We start from the raw sequence: 27,433 nt of genomic DNA on the forward strand, positions 1-27,433 counted from the left end.
TTTTATATGCTTTAAAGCTTGACTCTTTCCCTAAATTTCGAATGGTTCATCAGATTGCTATGAAATTTGGTGTGCCTCATGGGGATGTGGAGTAGTGAGAGCAGTGCATATTTGGGATCATTTGACAAAGAGGTTCCCAAGTTACACCCTCCCCCCCAAAAACAGTTTCCTTCTGTTGCCTTTTACTGTTAAACTGAGAGTTACTAATGACTGGATGAATCACAGACCTCTTGATGACTGTGAACTCACCTTTCAATTAACAGGAATAAGGATAAGTTAATCAAAGGCCCCAACTAAGACAAATGGACTTTTGAACTGAGCGGTTGCAGGTTGCTATAATTTAATTGCGACTAGAGGCCTAAGTGGTTTTATCTATACAGGTTTACATTTAAATAAAAGACAGAGGATTCAAACAGCTGGCCCACCTAACCTCGCCATGTAAACACCTCTTCGCATGCATGCATGCAAATACATACATAAGCTAGTAAGTCTTTTAGGCTCAGCTCAGTCTTTATCAAGCCTTCCTCGTGACTTCTAGGGCACAACCCAACAGCACCAAGGGGAAAAGAGGCATCCTCCACAATTTTGTGGAGAAATGATACTAGAAAAGCTCTGGATGAATAAGAATATCAAATAAACACATTTAATTCACATGTTGCAGTTTCCTTCCTGACTCTATACTTAGTCGCATATTTTAACAGCTCTTTATTTAAAGGAAAATTGTGTTGATTTTATTTTCTCTCATTGCAATGCTTTAAAAAAAAATGTTAGGTAGCTCCCCAGTCTTGCTCTGATTAAAGTCAGTGAGAGTCTTGACATTGACTTCAATAGGAACAGAAGCAGGCCTGCTGAATGCCTCATTAAATAGACAATTCCACAGCACCTTCCAAAATTCTGCTGAACTTTTCCTTTCAAGCAAATAAAGCAGGTAAACTCAAAGGCCATGAAATGTCACTATTAAATTTAGACATTTAAACTAAGGTACCTGACAAATTAGCCACCTTCTCCCAAGTCATCTTAAAAACCGGCAGCCCTGTGGGATTTCCCCTGGCCGTTACCACTCCTTGCAAAGTCAAAGCAAGAAAGCTAAGGTTACTGTTGTCTGTGTAAAGTCACAATATGCTGAAAGAGCATGTTATTCCCTAGACGTGCAGGTTTAGTGTGTTTATAATTCACACTTAAGGTCACCATATGTCAAGAGACTATGTTGTTCTATAGCACAGCTTGTGTCATCATTTTAGTCCGACTGCTAAATAGCTCTAGGTTGGTATGAGATGGTATTTCAAGCAATATGATTTATTACTCATAGCAGGACAGTGGTCTTCTGGCTAAGGTACAGGACAGAAAATAAGACGACATGGGTTGTATTCCTGTCTCTATCAGAGATTCTCTATATGACTTCTTAAGTCCCTTCATCTCGCTGGGCTTCAGCTGCACTACCAGGGGAAAAAACGAACCAACCAATCTTGGGTAACAACAACCCTCATCTACTCCCAAGAGAAAGCTCAACTCAATAGATCAGATCGTCTGGCCCAGCTGAGCGTGGGACAGGACTGGAAGGGAGGTTACCCTGTGAAGTCTCCAGCAATCCTACCCACCCCGGCATGTGGAACCTCACCCGTTTCACTGCACCCAGACTCCTCCAGCCATATGGATAGATGTACAAGATTTGGTTCTTAGACTAGTAACTCGAGCAGCAAAAGAGTATTTTGCACGTCCACACCCACAGAACCCAACATGAAAGAACAATATATGCTTAAAAATAAAAACAACCCGGTTTGCACATTAAACTTCCCTTCAAGGAAACGGGATTGTGGCCTGTGAAAGATGTTCTACCACGAGTCTACTCTCTTGTTTCTGGATTTCTCCAGAGGCATATCCAAACAGTCTTCCTCTCTATCTACTGCGGTGATCACCAAAACCACCAGTTCAGAACATCCAATATCCCAAATTCAGCAAGGTAATAACAGGTCTCATGGCTCTGTCAGGAAAGGGCACTTTTGCCTGGATAATGGCATTTCCTGGGCCGTTGCTATGGTGTCTTGTACTGCCACTACCAAAAGCTGTGTTGACTTTAATCTCTTGCTGCACAGTAAGCCTCCAATAAATATAGTTCAAATCTTTTCCCAGGCAGAAGAGATTGGATAGACAATCAATACCCTGGTTGTGTAGGCGGGACCTATCAGATATATTTTCAGAGTGGTACATGTAGCGAAATCCTCCTGCATTTCTTTGAAAATGTTCTACATGCAGAGTTTGTATGTACATTTACTCCAATTGCATTTACTGTGGATATTTCCCCCCAAAAAATGTAATGGATGTGGTATGCTTTAAGAACTGATTTTAAAAGAATAATTTCCCTGCGAGCACAATACAAAATATTCCTTCTTGGCGTGCACAGAGAAGGAACTGACTTTCAAATAGTGAACAGCTTGCACCGTGTGAATATATGTCTCACAAATAGGCATATATATATTTTATATATATATATATATAATCCAATAATTACAATGGTGTGTTGAGCACATTTGCTGTTAAGAAATGTGTATGATAAGAGTATAACCCAAAGGAGCAGTTTTGTTTTTTCGCTGGGTGTGACTGATTAAGAACCTTGCAGGATGTGTGTTTCTACACTACGTTAAAAAAAAAAAAAAGGCAGAAGGAAAAGTGCTGTGCCTCGTAACTCCAGGGCAGTTCCAGAGTAACTGCACCAGCTTTGTAACAAACGAAATGCAGAGCCATTCAAAGGACCTGATTTGCTCTGCCTTGTCTCGTCTGTAGTCTTTTATCCCTGCCTGTGCAAAATGAGTGTAGGTGTAAATGGCTACACTAGATGCAAGGCAAGATGGAATCAGGCCCCAGAGGACTGAGTCCAGTGGATAGGGTTTTAAAGTAGGAGTCAGGAGTAGGGTTACCATTCGTCCGGATTCCCCCGGACATGTCTGGCTTTTTGAGCTAAAAATAGCATCCGGGGGGAATTTGTAAATGTCCGGACTTCCCCAGCCCATGCAGAGCGCGCGCGGCTAACAGGGCAGCTGGCCGGATGGTGCCACTTACATGGGGCTCCGACAGCCAGAGAGAGCCCCTCCTCCCCCTGCAGCTGAGATCACTCCCTCCCTCCCTGCATTCGCAGATCGCCTCCGGGAGTCTGGAGCTCCTCCCCCGCTCCTCCTCCCCTGCTGCGCAGCCGGGACGAGCCGCTCAGGCCGTTCCTGAGCAAGCTCACAGAGACATTAGGCGAAGGCCAACAACAAGGGAGCCAGGGGGTCGGAGAAGGGGCAGGGAAGTTCTGGAGGGGGCAGTCAAGAGACGGCAGGGGTCTGTCTGGGGGTGGGGGGGTGGATAAGGGTTGGGGCAGTCAGGGTACAGGTAGGGGGTAGAGTCCTAGGGGGCCAGTTAGGATGCGGGGAGGGTCTCAGGAGGGGGCAGTCAGGGGACAAGAGACAGGGAGGCTTAGGTAGGGGGTGGAGTCCTGGGGGGCAGTGGTCCCAGGAGGGGGCAGTCAGGGGACAAGGAGCGGGCGGAGGGTTGGGGGTTCTGAGGGGGAGAAGTGGGAGGGGCAGGGGCGGGGCTAGGGCAGGACAGGGGCGGGGCTCCTCCCGTCCTCTTTTTTGCTTGCTGAAATATGGTAACCCTAGTCAGGAGGCATCATGGGTTCTATTTCTGGAATTGCTACTCACCTGTTGTACTTCCTTAGCACCTTGCTTTGCCTTTGTTTCCCCAAGGACTTAGAGATGAAATGTTCGGGGCAGGAATTCTCTCTGTTTGCATGGCGTCTAGTACAATGAGGTCCTACTTTTATGTACTATTGTGACATTAATAATAGTGAGGGCATGATCCGAAGCCTGCTGAAGTCAATGTGAGTGTTTTCCTTGTGATTTTTGGGACTGCCCAAAAGGCTGAAATGTTCAACAAAGAAAAAATCAGAGAGTTCTCTGTCTAGCTAGAGTATTTTATGTAGCTAGCTTCCTGAAGGTCAGAGACTGAAATCAACTGAACAAAGCATAACCAAAGGCCTTCTGGGTTTTGTGAGGGAGATGGGGGATGAGAGAAAACTGTCAAAATAAGGCCTAAATCAGTTTATTGCCCTCTTGTATGAGACTGGCACAAAGGACAATGCTTTCAAATGTTACACATGTTAATGTGGATTTGACTATCCACCTGGCGTTTCTCATCACCTAACTAGTGTTACTTTTAAGCAGCCATAATTGTCCTTTGGCTATTATCTTAAATACATGAAGAATGAATCTGAATGCTTTCACCACATTATAGCTGGGACACTTTTACATATCTAATTTCTGTGTCTGTGAATTATTCATAATATATTTCAAACTGGCTCTTCTGGATAAGGTAATTGAACGCCTGATTCTTTCCTGTGCTCCAGCTGCTTTGTACCACTCCGGTAGCATAAAGCGGCCTAAATCCAGCTTAGACAACCACTGAGGGATACCCCGTACATGGTGAAATCCTTGGGTAGCACAAACATTTTGTAGAAGCTCTTGCATCAGTCTTTCCAAGTAGGGGGTATGGCCTAGCTGCCTGTTCTAATTTATACTGGCACCACTCCAGCAGATAGACAGTTCTAGGCTTACAGACACCTTTACATTCTCCATCCCTTGGTTTGTGCAGAGTATTCCTCTGCCGTTCTAGAAAACTGGCAGTTGGCACTGTGACTCCAGCACTCCTACGGTCTTTAGATTCTGTCTGAAAGCACGGCATTGAGTCTGCTTTGGGGTAATATTGCTACCTCTGCTTTACACCCCGGGAGCTTTATAATATTATCCAAGGGTCAGCATTTATTTTTCAATAGAACGGAATTTTAGAAAACACTCAATAACTAAGGACCAAATCCTACAGTCCCTATGTAGGCTCAAATGCACTCTTGGTCTAAGTGAGCAGAATAATGAGTGGCGTTAAGCCTCCTCATGCTAGAGGCTAATTTGATCCTCAATACTTATTATTAGGTGAATTACTCATATACTAGGACACTACGCTACTATACAGATGTTCATACCGTGCTCATCAATGTAGTATCTAAATGCCTTTCAGTAGTGAATTTATTTGACCAATTTAGCCCTTTTTCATTTGTTATCCATGAACAGACTTTTATGGTTATAAATGTGTTAGTTATTTAAACTTGTTTAAACCATTCAACACCAACCTAATGCAGCCTACTAACTGTTTGCAAACTATTTGCTTTGACTAGGTACTATCTGAATGGTCACTTAAGTCACAAGGTATTGTTTCTGCCCTCTGAGTGGATGATTATAAATAATAAGGAGCGCAAAAAGATTTCAAGACGGATGAGTGAACATTTCCATCACAGGCAAACATCTGCATGAATATTCAGGAGACGTTCACTTTCCAGGAACATTCTTGGGGGGGGAGAAGGGGGAATCCATCCTACAGATGTGTGTGGACAATGAATCAAAAAGGCGGTGAATGGGGTCAAAATGAAAGTGAAGTTTGTTCTGGAATTACCTTTTGGAACATCCGTTCAAATCTATTTTTCACTCACGAAAATGTCCTATTAAAGGTACAAATTATCGATTGAAGTAACACTATTGTAATAAACGCAGGCATTCCCATGGGCTTGAGCTAGAATAACTTCCCTTCTACTAATACAAACTAGCCAAGGAAACTATCCTTTCAAGCAAGACTGTATGCAATTGTCTTGCCTCCTAAATTATATCTTATAGTGTTACACTGGCTTTATTTGAGTAAACACAGCTGTATACTACACATTGTATGTTTATGTCATTGTTATGTGGTTATGTTTACCCATTAGCTTCTGCTTTTACTCCACCACCCAGTTACTACAGGATTACAATGGGTCTAATAGTCTCTTTCACTTTGTCGGTTTACCTATTAATTTTGGCAATGGTGTGTTTCCTGGAACATAAATTCCACCCTTTGAAAACATTACAATCTTCAGCACAATATAGCTAGACTGGTCCCTGGACCTTGTAGAGAAGTGAAAAGAATTGTGCAGAGTGGCATTTTGGGAAGACTGTTCCTCCCTCTAGAGGCATTAGTCATAGATAAGGCGATTACTCTGCCAATAAAATTCTGGTCTATTTAGCAGAGGTTTCTAATGTTCTGCAGATTGGCTGGAGTCCCTAACCTGTCTTGTAGAGGAAGTAATCAGAATGCAACAGTGACTCTCATTGCCTCAATCCAGAATTTAAACATTCAGCATGAGTGACACCATCCAGAAGTGAAAGCACTGCTTTGGATCTGGTTGCTTAGTGGAAACAAGGTTTGCAAATAGTCTCTGAATTATGCTGATTGGTAAGAGCTGCTGGTAAATTCAGCTATGGATTACAGAGGGGTAAAGCTGACAGAGGAGACAGATTTTTCTTAAAGGAGAGGAGGCCAGAGGGAGGGCCAGATACACCTGCCAACAGGAGAAGTCAACAACTCCTACCATCCTCTGCTCCATTGTGATCTTAGCAGAAGACACCACCACTTCATTTATGATGAGGGTATCTCAAAGTAGGAACAGTCCTCAAGCTCCTGGCAAGCCATGAGTGTGGTCCTCATCTGGGCAAAATTTGGGCACCTTTTCTTAAGAGCATCACACTCTTGCCAATGTGAGAAAACCAAATGGAGGTTTCTGCTCACCCTTGAGCTTGGCAGAGTAGGCAATAGCTAAAAGAAGACTTTGCCCAGCAAATGGGCTGAGAAAGACCAATCAGTCCTCATCGGTCAGCTGCTTTTAGGCTTCATTGCCTTCTCTCTCCCCTCTCTCTATTGTAATGACCATTTGAATCAGAGGCTAAAAGAGAATTTCACATTTAAAATACTCCTTTACATATAAGTGACGACAGTCTTTCTTCAGCACAACTTCTCTGATCTTTCTTCATTTCAGCATGCATCCTGCCATTGGTCTGGATTCATCAGTAAAACAAACTTGTCAAGGCTACATTAGGTTTAGTAATGGAAAACTGAGAAAAAGGACAACCAGAAACCACTATTACCTTCCCTGTTTCATCAACACAAGCGCCACTGCCAACATTATGGTCTCATTAAGTAACACAGCCTGAATAGAAAGAATAGAGAAAGGCTACTGACTGCAGACAAAGCCACTGGGAGCACTTTTCATGCACTATTAATGTTAATGTAGTAGAATGGCTAGATCCTGTAAATTGGATGCATAATTTTTAACCTCTAGGTAAACCATAGGTTTAGGGGAAGTGAGAGTGAGAAATTAAACACATAAGGGGAGAGTAAAACAGATAGTGCACAAGGCAGACAGGCCCTTAGTACAAGGCAAATCCTGCACCGCTAGCAGCAAGCTTTTCAAAGACCCGTGAAAGATTACTCAGCACCAAATCCACCAGGTACTTAGATGCTGCAATTTAGATGCCTATCCACCCACTGGAATCGACAAACCCGGGTTTAGGGGCCTAGGCTCCTCATACCATGCATGGTGAGAGACAGGCAGCTAAGAATGGAATCTATAAAAGCCAGAATGCTAGGCAGGAAGCCTATCTCCACTTGGAACCCGAGGAAGAGTAGGGCTGCCTTATAACCTTTAGCACCATGGTTAGAGTCCTCACCCAGGACGTGGGAGCCCCCGGGGTTCAATTCCCATCTCCGTCTGACATGGAGAAGGGAACTGAACTTGGGTATTCCACTTCAATAGAGTTAAGTGCCTAAATACCTCTGAGGATCTATGGACCCAATCCAATGCCTATAAAAGTCAATGATAAGACCTCCATTGACTGCAGTGGGCTTTAGATCAGGACCTGCAGGCATTCAGAGTGCTTTAAAAATTCTCTGAATCCTGGTCTATCAAAAATAAATCATGGCAGAATAGCCTAAAGTATATATATAAAAAAAGAAAATGCTTGAGAAATTATCTGAATGGGTGGGTACGTTTCAGCCCACTATGAGAAAAACTACCATTGGAATGAGAAACCTCTTCATTATTCTCAGTAGACAAGCCAAGGTTTGAATGGGCCTAATTCTATTCTCAGCCCTGGAGGCGTTCTTCTGCAGGTCAGGGTTGAGGGACATTGGTGAGACCATGTGAAGAAGCTGGCACCACGCTCTCTCTGCTGTACCAGTTCTATCGATAAGCAGAAGACTTCAATCTACAGGCCACTTAACCTGGTGCCTTCACCACCACTGAAGTCATCTTTGAAAGAAAAGCCCCAGGATGGCTCCTGAGCCATAAAAATAGAAGTTACAACATCCACTGATGCTACACAGTGTTCCCTGTGCATGTCAAAATGCAGGACATTCTTAATTTAAATGGTAAACTTATAAATATATTCTTATATCACCATAGAAACAACCCTGCCTAGAATAATGTTGGTGGTGCAGTTGTTCTCTGGGATGTTATTAACCTGGAGTAGTGTTGTGTCTTCAGTCTCCTCTAACCCACTGTCCAGAGTGGTTGGGTTGTTCATTTAGGGAGACAGAACCCTAAAGGGTAGAATTTTTATTCCTTGTTACAGTTACCAAAACCATCTTTACCTCTAACGCTCTCCATTCTAAGGGACTGCTCCTGCTCCCATTGAAGTCAATCATGTAATTCCCATTGGCTTCTCTTGTGCAGGATCATGCCCCAAGCCAATAGCTTAGGCATATGAGCAGACGACTATTTAATAATTACACTGACTTCACCACTGTTTTCTCAGACTGCCTCATCCTCATCTTCTCTTACTCCCTCTTATTCTGCCTAAACACATAGACACACACTAAGTTAATTTCCCTGAGGTGGCATCTGGGTATGGAACTGTGGAGATGGGTTTCAGGGTTCTTATACTTCATTCTGTTAGGAGAAAACAGGTTACCTTTGAACCAGCTGCTCTGGTGAGGGATAAAGCAAAGATGGTTTGTGATTAAAGACATGGATCTTGGAAAACAGGAGTTCTTTTTCCTGGCTCTGCTGCTGGCCCGCTGTGTCAATGTGGCAAGACCTTGAAGGTGGTATTTTGAAAAGTGCTCAGAGTTTATATAACTCTGCTCCCAGTGGAATCAATGAGTGCTTTTGAAAATACCCCCCATGCCTCAGTTTCCCTCACCATAAAATGGGGATAACAATACCACCTCCCAAGGGCACTGTATGGATTAATTAGTTAACTTTTTTTGTAAATTGCGAATGTGAAAACTGATCTATGCATTTCAAGGAACATGGGGAAAGTGCCAAGCCTTGAATGCTTAGTTTTGGGGACCTCTGATTTCCTCTCTAGATAAAGTGCCCGCAATGCTGCTGCTCCTCTGTGGAACTGGTTCTCTCAGGGCAGAATGACCCCCATGGCTAAACCTCACTCCCATTACGGTTTGAGTCTTCCTTGGATCAAAGAGGTCAAGAACGCACTCAAGCTCAAAAGCTTTTTCTGTTTCCTCCTCAATTTGCCTGGCACGGTGGACATTAAAAATGCCTCTCCAAAGACACATTTAAGGCTTCTTTTCTTTCAGCTCATCAAAGTCTTTCCAGCTCCTTAGCAGGCCTCGATCAGATCATCCCCAAAATCAATCGGTGGGAAAAGCAATTTGTCTATTGCTTTTTTTAGATGCTTCCTGAAAGGAAAATACTCAAAAGCCTCCCACCCCCCTCCCGCCCCAAGTGCCAGACAATACTTTCTCTGTGCTCATTCTCCCTGAAATAGTAAAATTAAAGAAATAAACACAGACTTAAAAAGTGCTATTTTGCAGCTTTCCTTCTCCTTGCACAAAATGTATCAGGCGAAAACTCTACCCGCCTAACACTTGGGGAAGGGTCTCAGGGCGGTACGGTTGGAACAGTATCTGCAAACATAGCCTTTTAACTGCAAACACAGTATTTCTGCCTCCCACTCTCTTCATTGCTTCTGAGAAAAGAAAACGCCTTCTCCATCAGCCTTATGGGCACGAGCTCACATTCATCGTCTCCGACAGATTTACACGAGGGATGAATTCAGTCCAAAGCGAATCTACCATGAGTTAAACCTGGACTCGGTTTTCCATCCTCTAACCTCTCTTTTCTCCTCCTAGCTGCACTATAGAATTAAGCTATGACATAGGTGCATGCTGAGGGCGTATTAGGGCATGAACAATCTGCTGTGGTTTCCTGCAGAGAAAGAGCATGTAGGGGTTTAAAGCAGGAGACTTGGAACCAGGACTTTTGGGTTCCATCCCCGTGACTTACTGGGTGACCTTGGACAAGTACCTTAGCCGGTCTGTGCCTCAGTTTCCCCAGCTCAAAGGGGGATTACATTTACCAACCTCACAGAGATGATGCAAGATTATGTTCATTAACTCTTCACAGAAAGAGTATGCAGAAATGCAAATGATCATTACTGTATTCCTGTTCAGTCGTATTTGATAACACTAGCCCAGAAACCATCAATGTGGCTGCTTTGCAGATGCTGACAGCAGCTTCTTTGGCAGTGTCAGCCAAATTCAGAAATGAATCAGAGGACGTTTACACTGCTGTGATTTACACCTTCTTCCGGACTCCTCAGTGGGCAAGTTTCACCAACACCACAGGCCAAATTCAGAGGTGATCAGAGGATATCAGTTAAGTGTCGGTAAGTGAGTCTGAACCTAATGGAGTTTAACGGAGCCTACGTCTGTTTAACTTACATGTTGAAGAGGCTATACGATCACCAAGCTGAGGCATCCCCTCCCCCACATGGGCCTCTTAGTTTAGCCATTATCTGCTCTGTTTTTGGGGCTGACAAGAAATCATTAGCAGCTGACACTGCAGTTAGTCCAAGCAACATTTAGAATAGAATCATAGAAGATTAGGGTTGGAGGAGATCTCAGGAGGTCATCTAGTCCAACCCCCTGCTCAAAGCAGGACCAACACCAACTAAATCATCCCAGCCAGGGCTTTGTCAAGCTGGGCCTTAAAAACCTCTAAGGATGGAGATTCCACCACCTCCCTAGGTAACGCATTCCAGTGCTTCACCAGCTCCTAGTGAAATAATTTCCAGTAGAGATAGGGAAGTGCTCTTACCATTATACAAGGAACGGGGGGCGGATCTCATCTGGAATACTGTGTGCAATTCTGGTCTCCTGTGTTTAAGAAAGATGAATTCCAACTGGAACAGGTGCAGAGAAGAGCTACAAGGATGATCAGGGGAATGAAAACCTACCTTACAAGAGGAGACGTAAGGAGCTTGGCTTGTTTAGCCTAACAAAACGAAGGCTGAGGACAGATATGATTGCTCTCTATACATGCATCAACGGGATAAACACCAGGGAGGCAGTGGAGTTATTTAAGGGCCAATGTCAGCACAAGAACAAATAGATATAAACTGGGCCTCACCACATTTAGGACTGAAATTAGATGAAGGTTTCTAACTATCAGATAAGTGAAGTTCTCAAACAGTCTTCCAAGGAGAGCAGTGGAGAAAGAAAACCTAACTTGTTTCAAGACTGAGCTTGATACGTTTATGGAGGGAATGGTTTGATGAGATTTCCTACAAGAGCATTTCCATAACTGCTAGCAGCAAATATCTCCAACGGCTGGAGATGGAACACTAGACGGGGAGGGCTCTGAGTTACTCTACAGAATTATTTCCCAGGTGTCCTGCTGGTCAGTTTTGCCAACATGCTCAGGGTCTAACTGATCACCATGCTAAGGAATTGGGAAGGAATTTTCCCCAGGTCAAACTGGCAGAGATCCTGGCAGGGGTTCACTTTCCTCTTCACCATAGGGAATGGATCACTTGCTAGTTTGAACTAATACAAATGGTGGGTTATATGTAATTGTAAGTGTTTAAAACAAGATTTGAGCACTTAGTAACTCAGTCAGAGGTTATGGGCCTACTACAGGAGTGGACGGTGAGGGTCTCTGGCCTGTGATGCACTGAAGGGTCGCCTAGATGATCATGATGATCCCTTCTGGCCTTAAAATCTAGGAGTCTATGAGAACCTACTCAGATTAGAATTATTGAATGCATCAGCCAAATGGCTGCATTATGAGGATACCCACCCTTTTGTAGTTCTTGAGGAAGGGGAGATATTTTCCTGCTAAGGCAGGAGTATTTGTTTCTTGAGGGCTGGGCAGGTTGCAGTTTTAACTCATTATCCATTTTTATAACAAGCAATGGATTTGCTGTTTACTTCTAGTTGTGTTCATCCCCAATGATGTGCTGAGTGCTGCATAACATGCAGCTATCAAAACGATCTCTGCTTCGTAAGAGAGCTAGAGCCAGGACGGTGGCCTGGGAGATTCAAAGGAAGGAGTCAATTATATTCAACAAAGAAAAAATTCCTCCCCCCACACAGCTAGTCATTTTCATTGGTTACATTCTTGGGCCTCCCAGGAGAGCTGGGTCAATAGGAAGGACTGGAGTGAAGACAGGCTGGGTGCCTGGCACATTTATCCAGCCTTTACCCCACCCAAGACTTCAATTTTCATGTGATCGTTGTTGTTTTTTCTTTGATTGTACAAGCTGCTGTCCTTTGTTGCTGTGCTGTAGGTGTGCTGCTCCTTCCCACCGATTATATGGGGCTGGTGGCAAGACAAGAGGGATGGGAGCATGGCACACCAGATACACTGAGTCAGAAGAAACACCCCAAGGTCCTAGATTCCATGCTAACAAGCGTAACATATGCCTTCCAGCATCCTATCCAGCAATGCCAAAAGGGACGGCTCTCTTACTGTGCTGCCACTGGCTGCCCCACTCCCCGTTACTGAGCACCTTACACGCTTCAACGTAGTTATCCTCATAACACCACTATGGGACAGGACAGCGCTATTACCCCCATTTCACAGATGGGAAATCGAGGCTCAGAGAGATTAATGTGGTCCAGGCTCGCAGCGGCAGTCTGTGGCAGAGCAGGGATTTGAACCTGGGTCTCTCAAGTCCCAAGCTAGAGCTCTCATGATTCAATGTGTATCTCTTTATGAAATCTGCCTTCTTCTGTAGCTAAATGGTTTTGGACCAAGCTGTTTGCACATTAGAGAAGGTGCTTTCTGTGTACTGCAAAACTCAGAATTTATTAACCTTAGGGGGGTCTTACAAACTTATTTTCTGGGTAAATTCTGTCACAGACTCCCATAAACAAAGCAGTACATTTTCAGGAGAGCTCTTTCCGGGGGCGGAGAAGAGACATTTGCTAAAGAATCTTAAGTCACAGCCCTGTTTAATGAGCAACCAGGCACATAGCTGTACAGGTCTCTCAGACAGCCCTTCCTCATCAGCCTGTTAGCCAGAGCCCGGAGAAGCACTTGGATACTAAGTATGTCTAGAGCTAATGCAAACGACAGTGCCTTGCTGATATTCGCCATGGAGACATACCTGCACAGCATCACACATCAGGAGAGAGAATCACCCCACGACTCTACAGAGCTCTATCACTGGTCCCAGCTGTGGCTCCTAAGCTGGGATGCAGGGAAGGAATGGACTTTCCCCTACACTCCCTCCTCCTCCTGGGCTGTAGGGGTTATTTTCATCATAACTTATCGCTCCAAACCTGCAACCAAGACCTGGTGTTGTCATTTATCTCAACTAGCTCCTCAAGGGGTGCAAGTTGTTGACAGGGGGCACTGCATCAGGCAGTGTTCAAGCATTTGTTTAGGCTCTCCACGTTCACATTACGGGTCATTCCTCAACTTCTACATGGTCACGCTGTCCCCAGCCTTCATCCCCTCATCTCTCGCTCGGTTTAAGAGCACACCACTATTTTCATTTGGGGCCAGTGCCTGGGGGCAGTTGTTCTGGGGAGCCAGGTTCTCCGCAATCATCAACATTTCCTGCCATTTTGTCACATGGTAGCCTTCCACAGTCGTATTTGGAGGTAAGGGATTTTCAGAGCCAAAGCTCTTTCTGGACTTCAGCATCTTGGGTGGTGTCCATACAATGGGTATCTTGGGTTGGCGCTGCCAAGCCAGGGTTCCTACAAATGTCCTTCTCTCTGCTCCTTCCATGGGCTCCCCCACTGCACCCCTCAGTGCAGCACAATGGGGCAGGCAGAGGGGAAGATGTGTAGGCTGAGAAAGGCACCCTCTGACTCTTTCCTCAGTCTCCTGGACCGCAGCAGCATTACCCCAACCCCAGAGTGGGTCATGAGGGAGCTTGTATGGGCAGAAGAGTCAGGGCCTTGACAGAGAGACATGCGGCACGCTGGGCGCATTAAGGGATATGACCTGAGGTGGTAAAATTCAAGGGGGGGATTGGACTGGAGAGGGGAGACCAGACCATGAGGGGAAAGGCCCAATGGAAGTGAGGGGACAGGGAAATGAACCAGGTTGCAAGCAAAGGGAAATACAATGGTGAAGAGAAGAGGAAATGGAAAGAGATTGGGAGAGACATAGAAGAAAACACTGAAAGCTAAGAGAGGAGAAGGATAGACTTTTGGCTGACTCTGGTGATCACGTCACCTGAGTTATAGTCCCAGCTTTGCCATGGGGGACCTTCAGCAAGAGACTTCATCTCTCTTTGCCTCAACTTCCCCATCAGGAAAATGGGGATAATAATACTTTCTTAACCCACAAGTAGGAGACAGCACCTCAAGATCCTCAAATGGAAGGTGTTATGTAGATGCCAAGTGTTATCATGAATCTATTATTATTGGATAGGGAAAGGCAGGTGGGATCAGGAAAAGCAAAACAAAACACTCGCTCACTTCACATACATGCAAGGGCATCAGTTTAGAAACATTCAGGTGATGGGAGTGAAGTTATGTCCCCATAAACAACATTCTATGTGATTATATTATATCCTGCAAAGTCGATGGGGGTGCAAAAGTGGAGCATATAGACCTATGAAAAGTCTAGAGAGAGCAAAACAAGCCGTGGGGGGGGGGGTAACTGCCCCCCGTCTCCCATAAAAAAAATGATATTCCTGCTCACATCCACAAGACCTGTCAGAGAACTTGCTAGCTACATAGTGAGAGTGGTGGGGACAGAATCCCTCTCTCCTGTCCCGTTCTCTCTCAAGTAAACCTCTCTTTGTACTTAAGAAACAAGAGTTTCGGAATAGATTTTCATAGCCAGCAACATCTTGAATGCCCACGATTAACTGGAGTGGTCAGTTACCTCCCTCACAAAGCCGGTTATTCTTGCTATGATCAGGTTTCAGGTATTTTATTATTTGCAACCTGCCCACAATTTAATAGCTTAAAATGTCTCTCCAAATCTCTCTCTGCAAGTAAGTGGACCGATATCCCCTGTGTTACTTTTCTGCTGCAAACTGTGTTGCAGGTGCTCTAAATATAGCTTGGTTTATTTAGAGTAATGCTTGCAAGGGGCTGTCAGCACTGCCACTCTGGAGTGGAGAGGCAAGGTGGGATAGTGGATAACACAGACTTCTAGTCAATCATTCCCAGGAAGAAGATTCTAATTACCCAGTCATAATTACACTGCACAATCTACACCTGACACCCATCAGCCACTCTCAAAGATGAGTCATTCTCTGAGGGCAGGCTGCCCTGATCTCTATTGTTTTATACAACGACAAACTGTCTCTTGGTAATATAATAGCAAAGTAAAGTACCTGGGATGATAACATGGAAATTATCTGTCAAAGGTGAAGGAGTAACAGTGGGCAAATGCATAAAGACAAATTATTATTTACTTGTTATCAGTCTTTTGACATCACTTCACGTTACTTTTCTGTTAAAAGTTGGTTGGAAGCAGTTTGTCCCCCTTGCTTCAGAATGGGAGCATGGGTAAGAAGCTAAAGCAATACTGGAGTTTAACCAGAAAATACCAGTCCACTGCAATAATTAACAAGAGCAAAACGGACTGGGGATATGCCGCATAGGCACAGTCAGAAGGGACTGGATATAATTTGTGTTCTAGGATGGGCAATGCAGAGCGGCTGGGAGGTTCAGGGAAGGGGCACTGAATGGGACAGGAAAGATAGCTGTCTGGATGAGTGTGGACGCTCTCTCTTGACATGGAAAAGGTTTAAGGCAGGCTAGAGACATGCCAGAGGGTCTCAGTGTTGAACCAATGCCAAACTTGGTATCTGCAGAATTACATTAAACCCCTGCATGCCCCTACGTAGACCCAAGAAGTTGTCACCAAAGCAACTGAGCACCTCTGATCAGCAAATTCCCCTCAGAGTTTGAGTTGGGCATTCACCTTCCAGATCAATTAACAGTTTAGTCTAGATGAAATGTTGGGACTTGGGGAGGCTATCATTGGAGGGGCAAACAAGACAGGGCATGTCTACACTAGCTTTCTTTACCCTGAGTTAACTGATTGCTAATTAACTTGGGGTGCACAATACATTTGTAAAGGTTGGTGTGGCTGCTTTCCACACCCTTTTCTTTACCCTAGGGAGGAGCCTAAGCCCTAACTCAAGGTAAAAGAGTAATTAAAAGCAAGCCCAGAGAAGGAGAGGAGATAGAAAGAAAATGGTGAAGAAATACAATTCTTAACTCTACTATTTGAATTTGCTCTCCTCCTTCACTCCCTGCCTAGGTTGGTGCACTGCACGCTGGAGAAACTGGCCCCGGGGTGTTGTAAATTTAGCTATCCAGTTACTAATATGCAGTAAATGTTTCAACATTGTCATGTAACTGATATATGGGAATGACTAGGCTAATGTATGAGTTAAGTCTTGGAGCATGCCCAGTGCTGCTTCTAGAAGCCCGAGCAGACTCAGACCCAGCAAAGGGCTCATTCAGTTAGTGAAGGTGCTCTCATATCTCTAAGCAACTTGACTCCTGACTCTTTGCTAAGCATTACAAGAAGACACCAGTATATGAGACAAAGCATCCATTATATGTGAGGAAAGGAGAGAAAGATAGAGAGTGTCTTCTCTTTCTCAGCACCTGGCATGTTCTCAAAGATGCTGGATTGTCTGCCCAAGGAACTAAAGTTCTCTCTTAATCCCCAGGACAGGGACGGCATCGGCAGTAGCAGTATGAGCTTCCCCCACAATTCTCCACTAATAGATGTTAACTCTTGACACGATGGACAGCTTCTAGAGGTGAGATGGTAGCAAGTCTCCAGAGTCCCTGTTTTGCCTTGACTATCAAGGAGGTTGCCAATATACACCAAATGTGGTGTTTGCTTTTGTGAGCTGGACACCCCTCAATAACAACTGGCTTTAGAAGTACCAACTAGCCACTAGATTGCAACAACTGTTGCTCAATAAGAATGGATTTTAATTCCCTCCAATGCCATGAAAATCAATTCATCTTTCATGAACACGCATGCATACTGAAGTAGACAGGTTACTTAAAATCTAGGCTGGTGGCACAGAAGCAGATACGGTTTCAGCTGACATTTCACATGTGAGCGAAAACTAATAAGCTTGTCCCAGACAGCAGGAGCTGCAGAGGAGAAGGTTCTTACATCAACAGGGCATAGATTATAAGTCTGAACTTCAATTGATATAAATCAGAGTAGCCAATTTATACCAGTTGAGGATCTGGCCACATATGCAGGGACACAGAGCAGGGCCAGCAGAAAGAAATTCATTGACATATGCTGCAGCAACTCCACAGAATGCAAAAACCTCCCGTGGTTTTAATGGAACGGAGTGAGTTTTGCTTTTCTAGCATGCCCAGTGCCTCAGTGCTAGATTAATGTTTTGCCAAGCCACAGCTGCAAAGAGCTGACAGGTAGCAGCATGTATCATCACTGCTGAGTTAAGTCATGAAGGGAAGAAAAAATAGGAATCTCCGCACTGCTCCTCTTTGAAACATGCCAGCGTTAGATACACTGGCCATGGATTACGTTTTACTGCCATGATCTGCACTATGCTAAGTAAACTGACCTGACTTAAAAAAAAAAATCCAGTGTCAAAATTGGCCCAGATCTTTTACATGACTGGGATTAATAATAAAATAATAATAAAAACAACAACTACTACCCTGTCAAGCCTGGATGCCTTTCTGGAAGGTGTGGCTTCAGCCAAACACAAGTTGGATTCAGTACACGAGTAACCAGGTCAAATTTAATGGCCTGTGATATGCAGGAGGTCTGACATAATAATCTAATGGTTCCTTCTGGCCCTAAAATCCATGAATCATAGAATATCAGGGTTGGAAGGGACCTCAGGAGGTCATCTAGTCCAACCCCCTGCTCAAAGCAGGACCAATTCCCAACTAAATCATCCCAGCCAGGGCTTTGAATCTATGAATACTACTAATAACACATTTACATGTATATACTGCCTTGGAGGCAAGGATCTCAGAGTGCTTCATAAACTTTAATTAAGCCTCACAACACCCTTGTGCCAGAGAGGTGTCAGGTTCCTCCCAGGTGTCACATAACTGAGACCCAGGCAAGAGAAAATCCCCCAAGAGTCTCGATGCCATCATGTGCTAGCATTATTTGCACTTGTAGATCAGTTAATAAAGAGCACCGGGAACATTTTTATTTCAGCGCAAATTTCAGCTAACACGGAGATTTGGATATACAAGGTTTTGGGGGAAAAAATTGGGGTATCATTTAAAGCCATTTAATATATAACCAAGAACCAGCTGTCCCTGAAACCTTGTCATTTCAAGAGCTCACACATTTTATTTGTGTATATGTTCCATGTCTTCCTAAAGTCCACTGCCGTAGGCTAGTAACAACGCCCTGGATGACAAATATCAAATGTAATTAAAGAACAGAGGATGGGGGGGAAAGAAAAAAGAAAAAGAAAGCTGGCCACATCCACCCTTCAGGATTATGTCCTCCAGGGCTCTGCAGTTTTTCTGGTTCATTGAATAAATTAGAGAACCAGGTTATGAGCTATGAAACTGCTGCATGGTCCACTGTCCCTGGGATGCTGTGACTGTCAGTAAAACAGCACAGTGCGTGGCTTCTTGCCAACCTGAGACAATCAGCCATGCTACTGACCACCTCTGCTTGTATCCTCTCCCTGACAGTGGCCAGCACTGTATGAGTCAACGGAAGGTGCAACAAATGCTTTCACTGATAGCTGCAGAATTATCTGTCTATAGGGAATTTTCTTTTCACCATGTCAATTAGTGGCTGGCTTATGCCCTGGAGCATGGTTGTTAATATTCAGGATTATAAAAAAAAATCATCAGGTCCTTAGTAGTAGTAGCAGTATCTCTGTAGTATCTGTGCACCAAATACATATATGTATATGTCAGTTCACATCCATGTGTACTATTATGCCCAGGCAGCACGGCTTTCATGCAAAGATCAGTAGCCAGTGTGCTGATAATACATGAGGAACAGCATCACATAAAGCAGCCAGAGATCACTAGAAGGATGTAGTAATGAACAAAGGACTGGAAAGTCATATTTTCCTCTTACCCTCCACCCTACAGCTAAAATAGGATACATGTTTTCCTCTTTCCTTCTCTCCTTTATCGCCTTCCCATGTGGTTTTTCCTCCTTCATGCTCTGTCTATGGTGCTGAATACTAACATATTTCTTGATTTTGTATTCCTTTTTTTGCTGGCAAATTCTTCATATACCAAGAGGTCTATTTCACAGTTTTAAATGTACCTAATAGTCAGGTTATCTGCCCAGTGGACACATGGGTTTTCTGTCTTGCAGGTAACCAATCAGGCATTTCAATACATGTCAATGCTTCCCATTATGCTGTATACATGAAACATGACAGAAAAGAATTCCCATGCAACAGCACTTTAAGTCTTGGTTGACATTTCAGTAGGATTAGCTTTTCACTCACTGACAAGTCTATAGAATTGCTTGTCTGATAATCAAAGCACCAGGATAGCACATGTATAACAAGTAACAAAAAGAGGATTTTCAATTATTCAGACAGCCAGCCTTATCCCTGTACATCTCCCCTGGATAACTAACTACCTGAATCTAACAGGGTGCCTATGGGTAGGTAACTGCCCAGGGTATTCATCAGGGACTTGCTCTACAAGAGCAAATAAAGCGGTGAGTATTTCCTCCCTCTGGTCTTCTTGCCACCATGAAATATCAGGCCAGAAAATCTGATCCTTCTACCAGAAAAGGGAATTAGTTTTGTCGGAGAAACTGTGCTGAGCTACCAAAAGCCCTGGTGAGTAGTTATGTTCCGTATGCTTCAGGCTGGCTCCAATACTCATGATGGACTGCAGCCTTCCCCGCTGTGAATACTCCAGGAATTTGGAGCAGTTCAGCTGCTCTCTATTCAGATTTGCAGTTGCATTCCATGTTTGTACAGCACCGAGCACAGCGGGGTCCTGATCTGTGACAAGGGCCGCTCGGCACTATGGTAATATAAACAATAACAATACACTCGACTGTTTGCATTTAAAGTCAGTTAAATAAAGCTGCTGTGGTTTAAGAGAGGCATATCCTAGTCTAGAAGAAAACCTTTGGGGGGTGCACAAGCATTGTGGAATTCCATTGCCTACCCCTCTGCCTCATGTCAGGCTCTGTGCAATGCTAGCCCTGTGGGTGAAGACAGACGCTCCTTACTCTGCACCATATTTTTTGCTTCAGTCGCACTGCGGGCTGTGTCTGCTGTGTAATCAATAACAGCTAACAAGGAATGATTTCAGTTTGTGGCACTTACTCGGGGTGTTCAGCAGACGGGACTTTTTGCAGTGGTAAGCCACCTCCTGTTCACAGTACTCTGCGCTGTTTATCATGGCCTCAATCTGGTCCAGGCTGCTGCTGTAGTTAAAGTACATGGCATATGGTTTCTCAGGGTCAGCCCCTTGGACTCTGGTTAGCTCTGTGTTGTTGTGCTGTACCGCAGTCCAGATCTTATCTTCTGTTAAATGAAAGAAAATGAAAGGGGTGTTACAGAAAACAGGGAACAAAGAGTAGCTGAAGCCTGATGTTTTTCTCCATTAGACACAGAAGCAGCATTTCCCTGGACTCAAAACAGCCTCCTTGCAATAAAGAGCTGCTCCAAGCAAGTGTGGATTGCAAACGGCCATGTCTACCTGAACCGAGTTACAGACCAAACTGGGGCTGATGTTACAGACAACTGCTGAGTCCGAGATAAAACATCAGCTTCCCTGGATCCTGTGAACGCTGCCCTGCCAGGTATCTGGAATAATTGAGACGCATTTCTGCTGTCTTTAGCCTCATGAGAGGAGACACATTAGTCAGGCCTGTATGCAAACATTTCAAGACTTTAAAGCATGACTATTCTCTTATAACAATACCTTAATTACTGATGATGAACTCATAGGAGCCACCTGACACAAACAGAAATCTCAGCAGAAAGTTAAAACCAAGATGAAATCCATGTTGGCCAGTTATGACTGTGGTAGTTTGAAGGAAATCTGACCTCTCATTACTCTTCAAAACTCAGATTTCTCCCATTTACTGCAACCCTAATTAAGGACAGCACTTAACCACATACCTAAAGGTAAGCATGTACTTAAGTGCTTTTCTCAATCAGGGCCTCTGGGAGTCATCCCATTTTCTTCAGTGGGGCTATGTGCAGAGCAAGGTATTTCTCAGTGTAAAGAAAACAGAATCTGGCCTTAAATAAATGCAATCTATGGACCTAACCCTTCAAACATTTACTACTGGGAGGAGTGCTTGCAGTCTCATTCAGGTGAATGGGACTGTTGACAGTAGTAAACACTAACTCTTCAATAAATGTTTGCCAGATTTGGCCCGATACTTGCACTAGCATTACACTAATACACATGTGCAGTTGATTCCTTTTTTTTATTAAGTAGGGAGAATGACCCTGCTCACCTATATGTTCTAATAAGGTAAACGGTAAAAAAATAAATAAATAAATAAAAAGGCCAGTTTTAATCCTTTGTAAACATTGCAAGTTTTCACTCTGGCATGGAATCCAATTATTTGCAGAAGTATGTGCATAGCAACAGAGAGAGGAGAGGAGATGGTTGTAAAGAAAGTGAGGGAGAGAATGAAGACTTAAAAAAAATCCCACAAAAGCAGAAAACCCTAGGAGGGTGGTGAATCTGGTGTTTTATAAGATGATCTTAACCAACATGGGAATGATCTACACAAGGGGAGAATAACTGGCTACGTGGGACAACTACTGTAAAGGATCTGGGGCGTTATAGTGGATCACAAACTGACTATACGCCAACAATGTGATGCAGTTATGAAAAAAAGTGATCATCGTTCTGGGTGCATTAACAGAAGTGTAAGACAAGGGAAGTCATTGTCCCACTCTACTCAGCACTGGTGAGGCCTCAGCTGGAGTATTGGTGTCAAGTTTTGGGTGCCACCCTTAAAGAAAGAAGAGGACAAATTGGAGAGAGTCCAGAGGAGAGCAATAAAAATGATAAAAGGTTTAGAAAACCTGACCTATGAGCAAAGGTGAAAAAACTGGGCACATTTACACTGGAGAAGAGAAGTCAAATAAGTTAAGGGCTGTTATAAAGAGGACTGATCAATTGTTCTCCATGTCCACTGAAGGTATGACAAAAAGCAACATGCTTAATCTGAAGCAAGACAGATTTAGGTTAGACATTAGGGGAAAAAAACCATTCTAGCTATAAGGATAGTTAGGAACTGGAATAGGCTTCTAAGTGAGTTTGTGGAATTCCCATGATTGGCTGTTTTTAAGAACAGGTTAGTCAAACACCTGCCAAGGAGGGTCTATGTTTACTTGGTCCTACCTCAGTGCTGGATTAGATGACCTCTCCAGGCTCCTTCCAGCTCTACACTATATACTTTCCAAGATTCATAGAATTCTAAGGCCAGAAGCTCCACTAAGATCATCATAGAATCATAGAATATCAGGGTTGGAAGGGACCTCAGGAGGTCATCTAGTCCAACCCCCTGCTCAAAGCAGAACCAATTCCCAACTAAATGATGATCTAGTCTGATTTCCTGCATCACACGGGCTGTACATTTACAACTAGTAATTTGTGCATGAAATCCAACAACTTGTGGCCACTAGACGCTCTGGTGATTGGGGGCGCTATAAATTCCACTAAATTGGTGGATTAGGTAGAATTCTAGTAAGTGTATGGATGCTTTTTTCCCCCTTTTTGCCTGATTATTATCTGCATGGAGATACTTGGATGCCAGACAGTCATTGATATCTAGTGACAATGAGGTGGCACAGAAAGTGTCAGGAGTTTACCTACAGCAAGCCTGCTCATCCACTAGATTAACACCCGGGCAGTTTACAAGTGCAGGTGGGCCCCATTTGAGCTGCCTGATTGGCCAAGCCACCCGATTGACTCAAGGGAGTAGCACACCTGCTCTTAAGATCAACAGCAGCAGCACACTTGCTGCTGAAAGCATTCACCCATGACTGTGACAGCTCCTGTGTCTGCTTCTTCCCAGCCTTGCTCCAGTCCTGCCTTTCCTTTTTCCCAGCCTCACTGCACTCCAGGTAACTTGGTTCTGACCCTAGGCTCTGATTTCTGACTTTGTCTCTGATGCTCTGACTCCAGTTCTGACCCAGGGCTCAGACTCCTGATTCCAGCTGTGACCCTTCGTTCTGGCTACTGACTCCAGTTCAGACCATTAGGCATTACCTCCGTATCCTGCTCCCTAACAGAAGGTCAACGCCAAGAACTGATTTCAACTCTAGACGAAAATACAGTTCCAATGCCTTATAGCAAGACCGTCTAGCCCTGAAAGTTTAAGAGTTTGTGATCAGTAATTTGTGCATCCTTTCAGAATGTTGTGATCAGTTCTATGAAGATGGAGAGAGAGAGCTGGAAAAATCACTACACATTCAAGTGCTTTACAGAACTCACCCCTAATGCTTGCAAGTAAGGCATGCAACACATTGCCCTAAGACCTCATCCCATGCCTGCTGTGCACCTCAAAGCAGTAATCCATGTCAGCCAGAGTCCCTTGGTTTTTCTTCCACATTCCCCAAAATTAACACCACATGGGAGGGATTTTCAAAAGCTCTCAGCAATAACTCTGCTGCCATTGAAGTCCATGGGAGTTTTACCGCTGACTTCACTGGGGACACAGATGTGCAAACACCGAGCGTCTACGAAGTAGAGCCAGTTGGGGATTTTTCAACAAAATAGGGTGACCAGATGTCCCGATTTTATAGGGACAGTCCCGATTTTGGGGTCTTTTTCTTATATAGGGTCCTATTACCCCCCACCCCCGTCCCGATTTTTCACACTTGCTGTCTGGTCACCCTACAACAAAATGATTTTTTGCTGGAAAATGTCAAGTCAACAAAACTCAAACTCTTTCCAGGGATCTCCGGGGTTAGACAAAACTTGCTTTGAGAAAGGTTTCCCAGATCCAGGAATTTCAAGGTGAGGGCAAGGGATGGGGGGGGGGGGAGTGAGAGAGAGAGAGAGAGAGAGAGAGAGAGAAACCCCAGAATAGCCAATAGCCTTGTCAGTAGGGTATTCAGAGAGAGCAAAGATTTGAATCCAAATCTCCTACATCCTAGGTGGATGCCCTAACTACCAGGCTACTCTTGGAGGGAAGCAGGAAATCTCTTTCAATCTCTCATTTTTCACTGAAAAACTTTGAATGGTCTCAGTTTCATCCTAAAATGGAATGGGGAAAAATTCTAAACTCTCAGGAACATTCATGGGATGGGAAAACCATTCCCCATCCAGCTTTAATTTGAAAATCCCACTCTAAATGCAATAACCATTCCCACCGCACTGCTGGTAAAGTCATTGTAGAGCCAACAGAACAGTAGAGAACTAACCGGCTGATGAAGACGTAGATGGAATGGAAACATTAGTCAATTGCTACATAATAGTAATAAAACCAACGTGCACTGTAGTGGCAATACCGCCCTTCAAGAAGTGCAATAAAGTGCACTAATTGGCTAACCATACTTGGCTTTCAGAGCTTTGTGTTAGTACGTGTAGAAGTACATTGTGTGGGTAACTGATATAACCATACACAAGATCAAGCGTTAACAGAATTAAATTAAACGTTTAGGAAAAACTTCCTTAAAAGATGAGAGGTGTTAGAACTATGAAACAGCCTCCCCAGAGGTGTGTTGGAAATCCTATCAACTGAAACATTTAAAATGGGTCTCGACAAAGCACTAGCAAATGTAAGCATAGGGAACAAACCTGCACTGACAGGTGGATTGCACTGATGACCTGACAGAACCTTCTCCTCTTCCTCTGTGATTGCTCATTAATTCTCATCGAGATTGTTATTACAGCTGTTCTGAGCTATTCCCCAGGGATCTGAACTTTAATGCAACATGCCTTCTCTTCTCCCCACTGGAGCCTGTGGAGATGGCACGTTTACTACAGGTTTTCTGTTACCGGCTTTGAGTGGAAAAAGCATGTGGGTTTGCTGTCGGTCTCTGACATAACTGTATTTTAGAGAGGTTGAAGTGAAGAGGAGGGAGAGGAGGCAGGAAGGAGATGGGGATACAGAGAAATTTATACTAACTTTTAAGAATTTTTTTAATCCATTGATGCACCTTCTCCTATGCTCAGTACTTTACCAACAGGGAGTCAAACCACTTCAAAGATCCTTGTTGATTTCTGCTCTTTGAGATATATTCCATTGTTTGCAATGGTGTAGGTCAGTTGGTCCCAGGATGTTAGAGAGAAAAGGTGGATGAGGAAATATCTTTTATTGGATGAACTTCAACAGACCTCAGGCCAATAAAAGATATTACCTCACCCACCCTGTCTATTTGAGATACAGGTATTTGTTACCCTATATATCACTAATGCTACTCATAAAATAAACAGCCTCGGTACATTACACTGATAACAGAACAAGCTCACCAAGCAGCAACTTTATATATGAATGGGCGCAAATCACCATTTTCTTCACCCCAACCCCAACAGCTACATTTCCTTCTCCTGCTCATATGCTGTATATTTTATGAATTGGTGACCAACCTCTTGAGGCAGACCACAGCCTAGGTTTTATATAGTCTCAATTTTCTCTCTCTCTTTTTGCTCTTGCTTTTACAAAAACAGGGAAAAGAGGCAGTAGAAAAGGCTTTAAAAAGTCGGATCCTACATGGAAGCCTACAGAGAGCAAAGGTGTCCCAACATACTACAGCTGTATGCCAATTAATCCAGTTTGCAGTGTTGTTGTAGCATTGTAGGTCCCAGAATATTGGAGAAACAAGGTTGGTGAGGTAATATTTTGTATTGGACCAACTTCTGGTGGTGAAAGACACAAGCTTTCGAGGTATACACAGAGCTCTTCTTTAGGTTTGGGAAAGGTTTGCAGCATGTCACAGCTAACCGAAGAGATCTGAAAAAGAGCTCTGGGTAGCTTGAAAGTTTGTCTCTTTCATCAACAGAAGTTGGTCCAACAAGAGATATTACCTCATCCTAGGAGCGCTGCCAGCTTTTTTGCCGCCCTAGGCGGCGGAAGGTCCCGCCCCTGAAATACCGCCGACAACCGGGGCGGCCGAAGATCCGGCCGCCACGGTCGCCACCCCCCAAATGTTAGTGCCCTAGGCGACCGCCTAGGTCGCCTAATGGGTTGTGCCGGCCCTGCCTCACCCACCTTGTCGCTCCAATATCCTGAAATTATTATAACTATAACACCACTGCATACACCAACAGAAGAGATTTAATTTTGCTCTTCACAACATGAAGAAAAAAAGACCAGATTCTTTTGACCAATGGTGTCTCAGGGTTCCCAATGTGGCCGGTGCCTCCTTGTGCTACCATTGAACAGCATAGAGGGCAGAGAAGCCATGACTGCGACATCTGGAAGAACCATAATTACATTGTAGGGCAAATGACAGTTCTTTCTTCTTCGAGAATGTTGCAGTTTGGGCAATGAGTGTGGGGAGTCTTGGCCATATCAATCAGAGAGATTGCAGCACTGCTCTTCTGAATTTGATGCCTGCTGTGGCCACCATGTTGAGTGCATAATGTTTATTGAAAGTCAGCGGGTTGCTCTATGTGGTTGTCCTGCTGAACTCAATGATGGGCACGTTTCTGAAGCAGGGTGAAGATTTTGAATATGCTTGAGTGGAACGTGCCTTGATGTTCAGAGAGAGCGGCTCACTAGCCAGCTAGCAGCAGGTGGAAATACTTTGCCTGATCCAACGTAAGAGTCTTTGGGATGAAATTGCTTGGCCTTCTGATGCACCGGATATGACCATAAAGAGATGGGGTGAGAGTCAGAAAGACTTAGTCTGTTGAGGCAGGAAAGCAGGGCTCTGGATATTTCCAGAGTATAAAGATTCTTCTCTTCCAGATATGACTGTAGCTTCGGGAAGAAGACTGACAGGAAAATTGAGTGTTTCAGCTGGAATTCTGAGACCACCGTAGAGATAAACATGGGGTGTAGTTTCACCACCATCTTGTCTGTGAAACGACATGTACGTGGCTCACACTGACTCTCCATGCTGATGTGATGGAAACTTATAGAAGACCATCTTGATGGTAAGATGGTTCCAAGAACAGTGCAATGGAGGTTCAAAAGAAGACTCTATAAGTCACAAGAAGACAACATTAAGATCCCACATGGAAATCAGGTCTCTAACTGGGTTGGGGGGGGAGGTGTGAAGATGAGCCTTAATTAATCTTGACACTACACGGTGTAAGAAGACAATGTGACTGAATTGAGGCATGATACACTGATATTGAGGCCAGAAGGACCTTGAGAGAGCTAAATGCCAGTTGGGTCCCCCATTGGTGAAATATTGGGTCTATGAGGGATTTC

At 44.1% G+C, this 27,433-nt stretch overlaps 1 protein-coding gene across 1 annotated transcript in view; it reads right to left on the reverse strand.

Annotated features, from left to right (window-relative positions):
- Positions 1-27,433, reverse strand: part of CNTNAP5 (contactin associated protein like 5) — a 408,220-nt gene that overhangs the window by 103,801 nt on the left and 276,986 nt on the right. The window contains exon 14 of the mRNA XM_029910538.1: positions 20,403-20,603. Within this exon, the coding sequence (XP_029766398.1) occupies positions 20,403-20,603 (201 nt within the window). The remainder of the gene's footprint in view (positions 1-20,402; positions 20,604-27,433) is intronic.

Source organism: Terrapene carolina, unplaced genomic scaffold, assembly GCF_002925995.2.
Source record: "Terrapene carolina triunguis isolate 2854851 unplaced genomic scaffold, T_m_triunguis-2.0 Scaffold62, whole genome shotgun sequence".
Lineage (NCBI taxonomy): Eukaryota > Metazoa > Chordata > Testudines > Emydidae > Terrapene > Terrapene triunguis.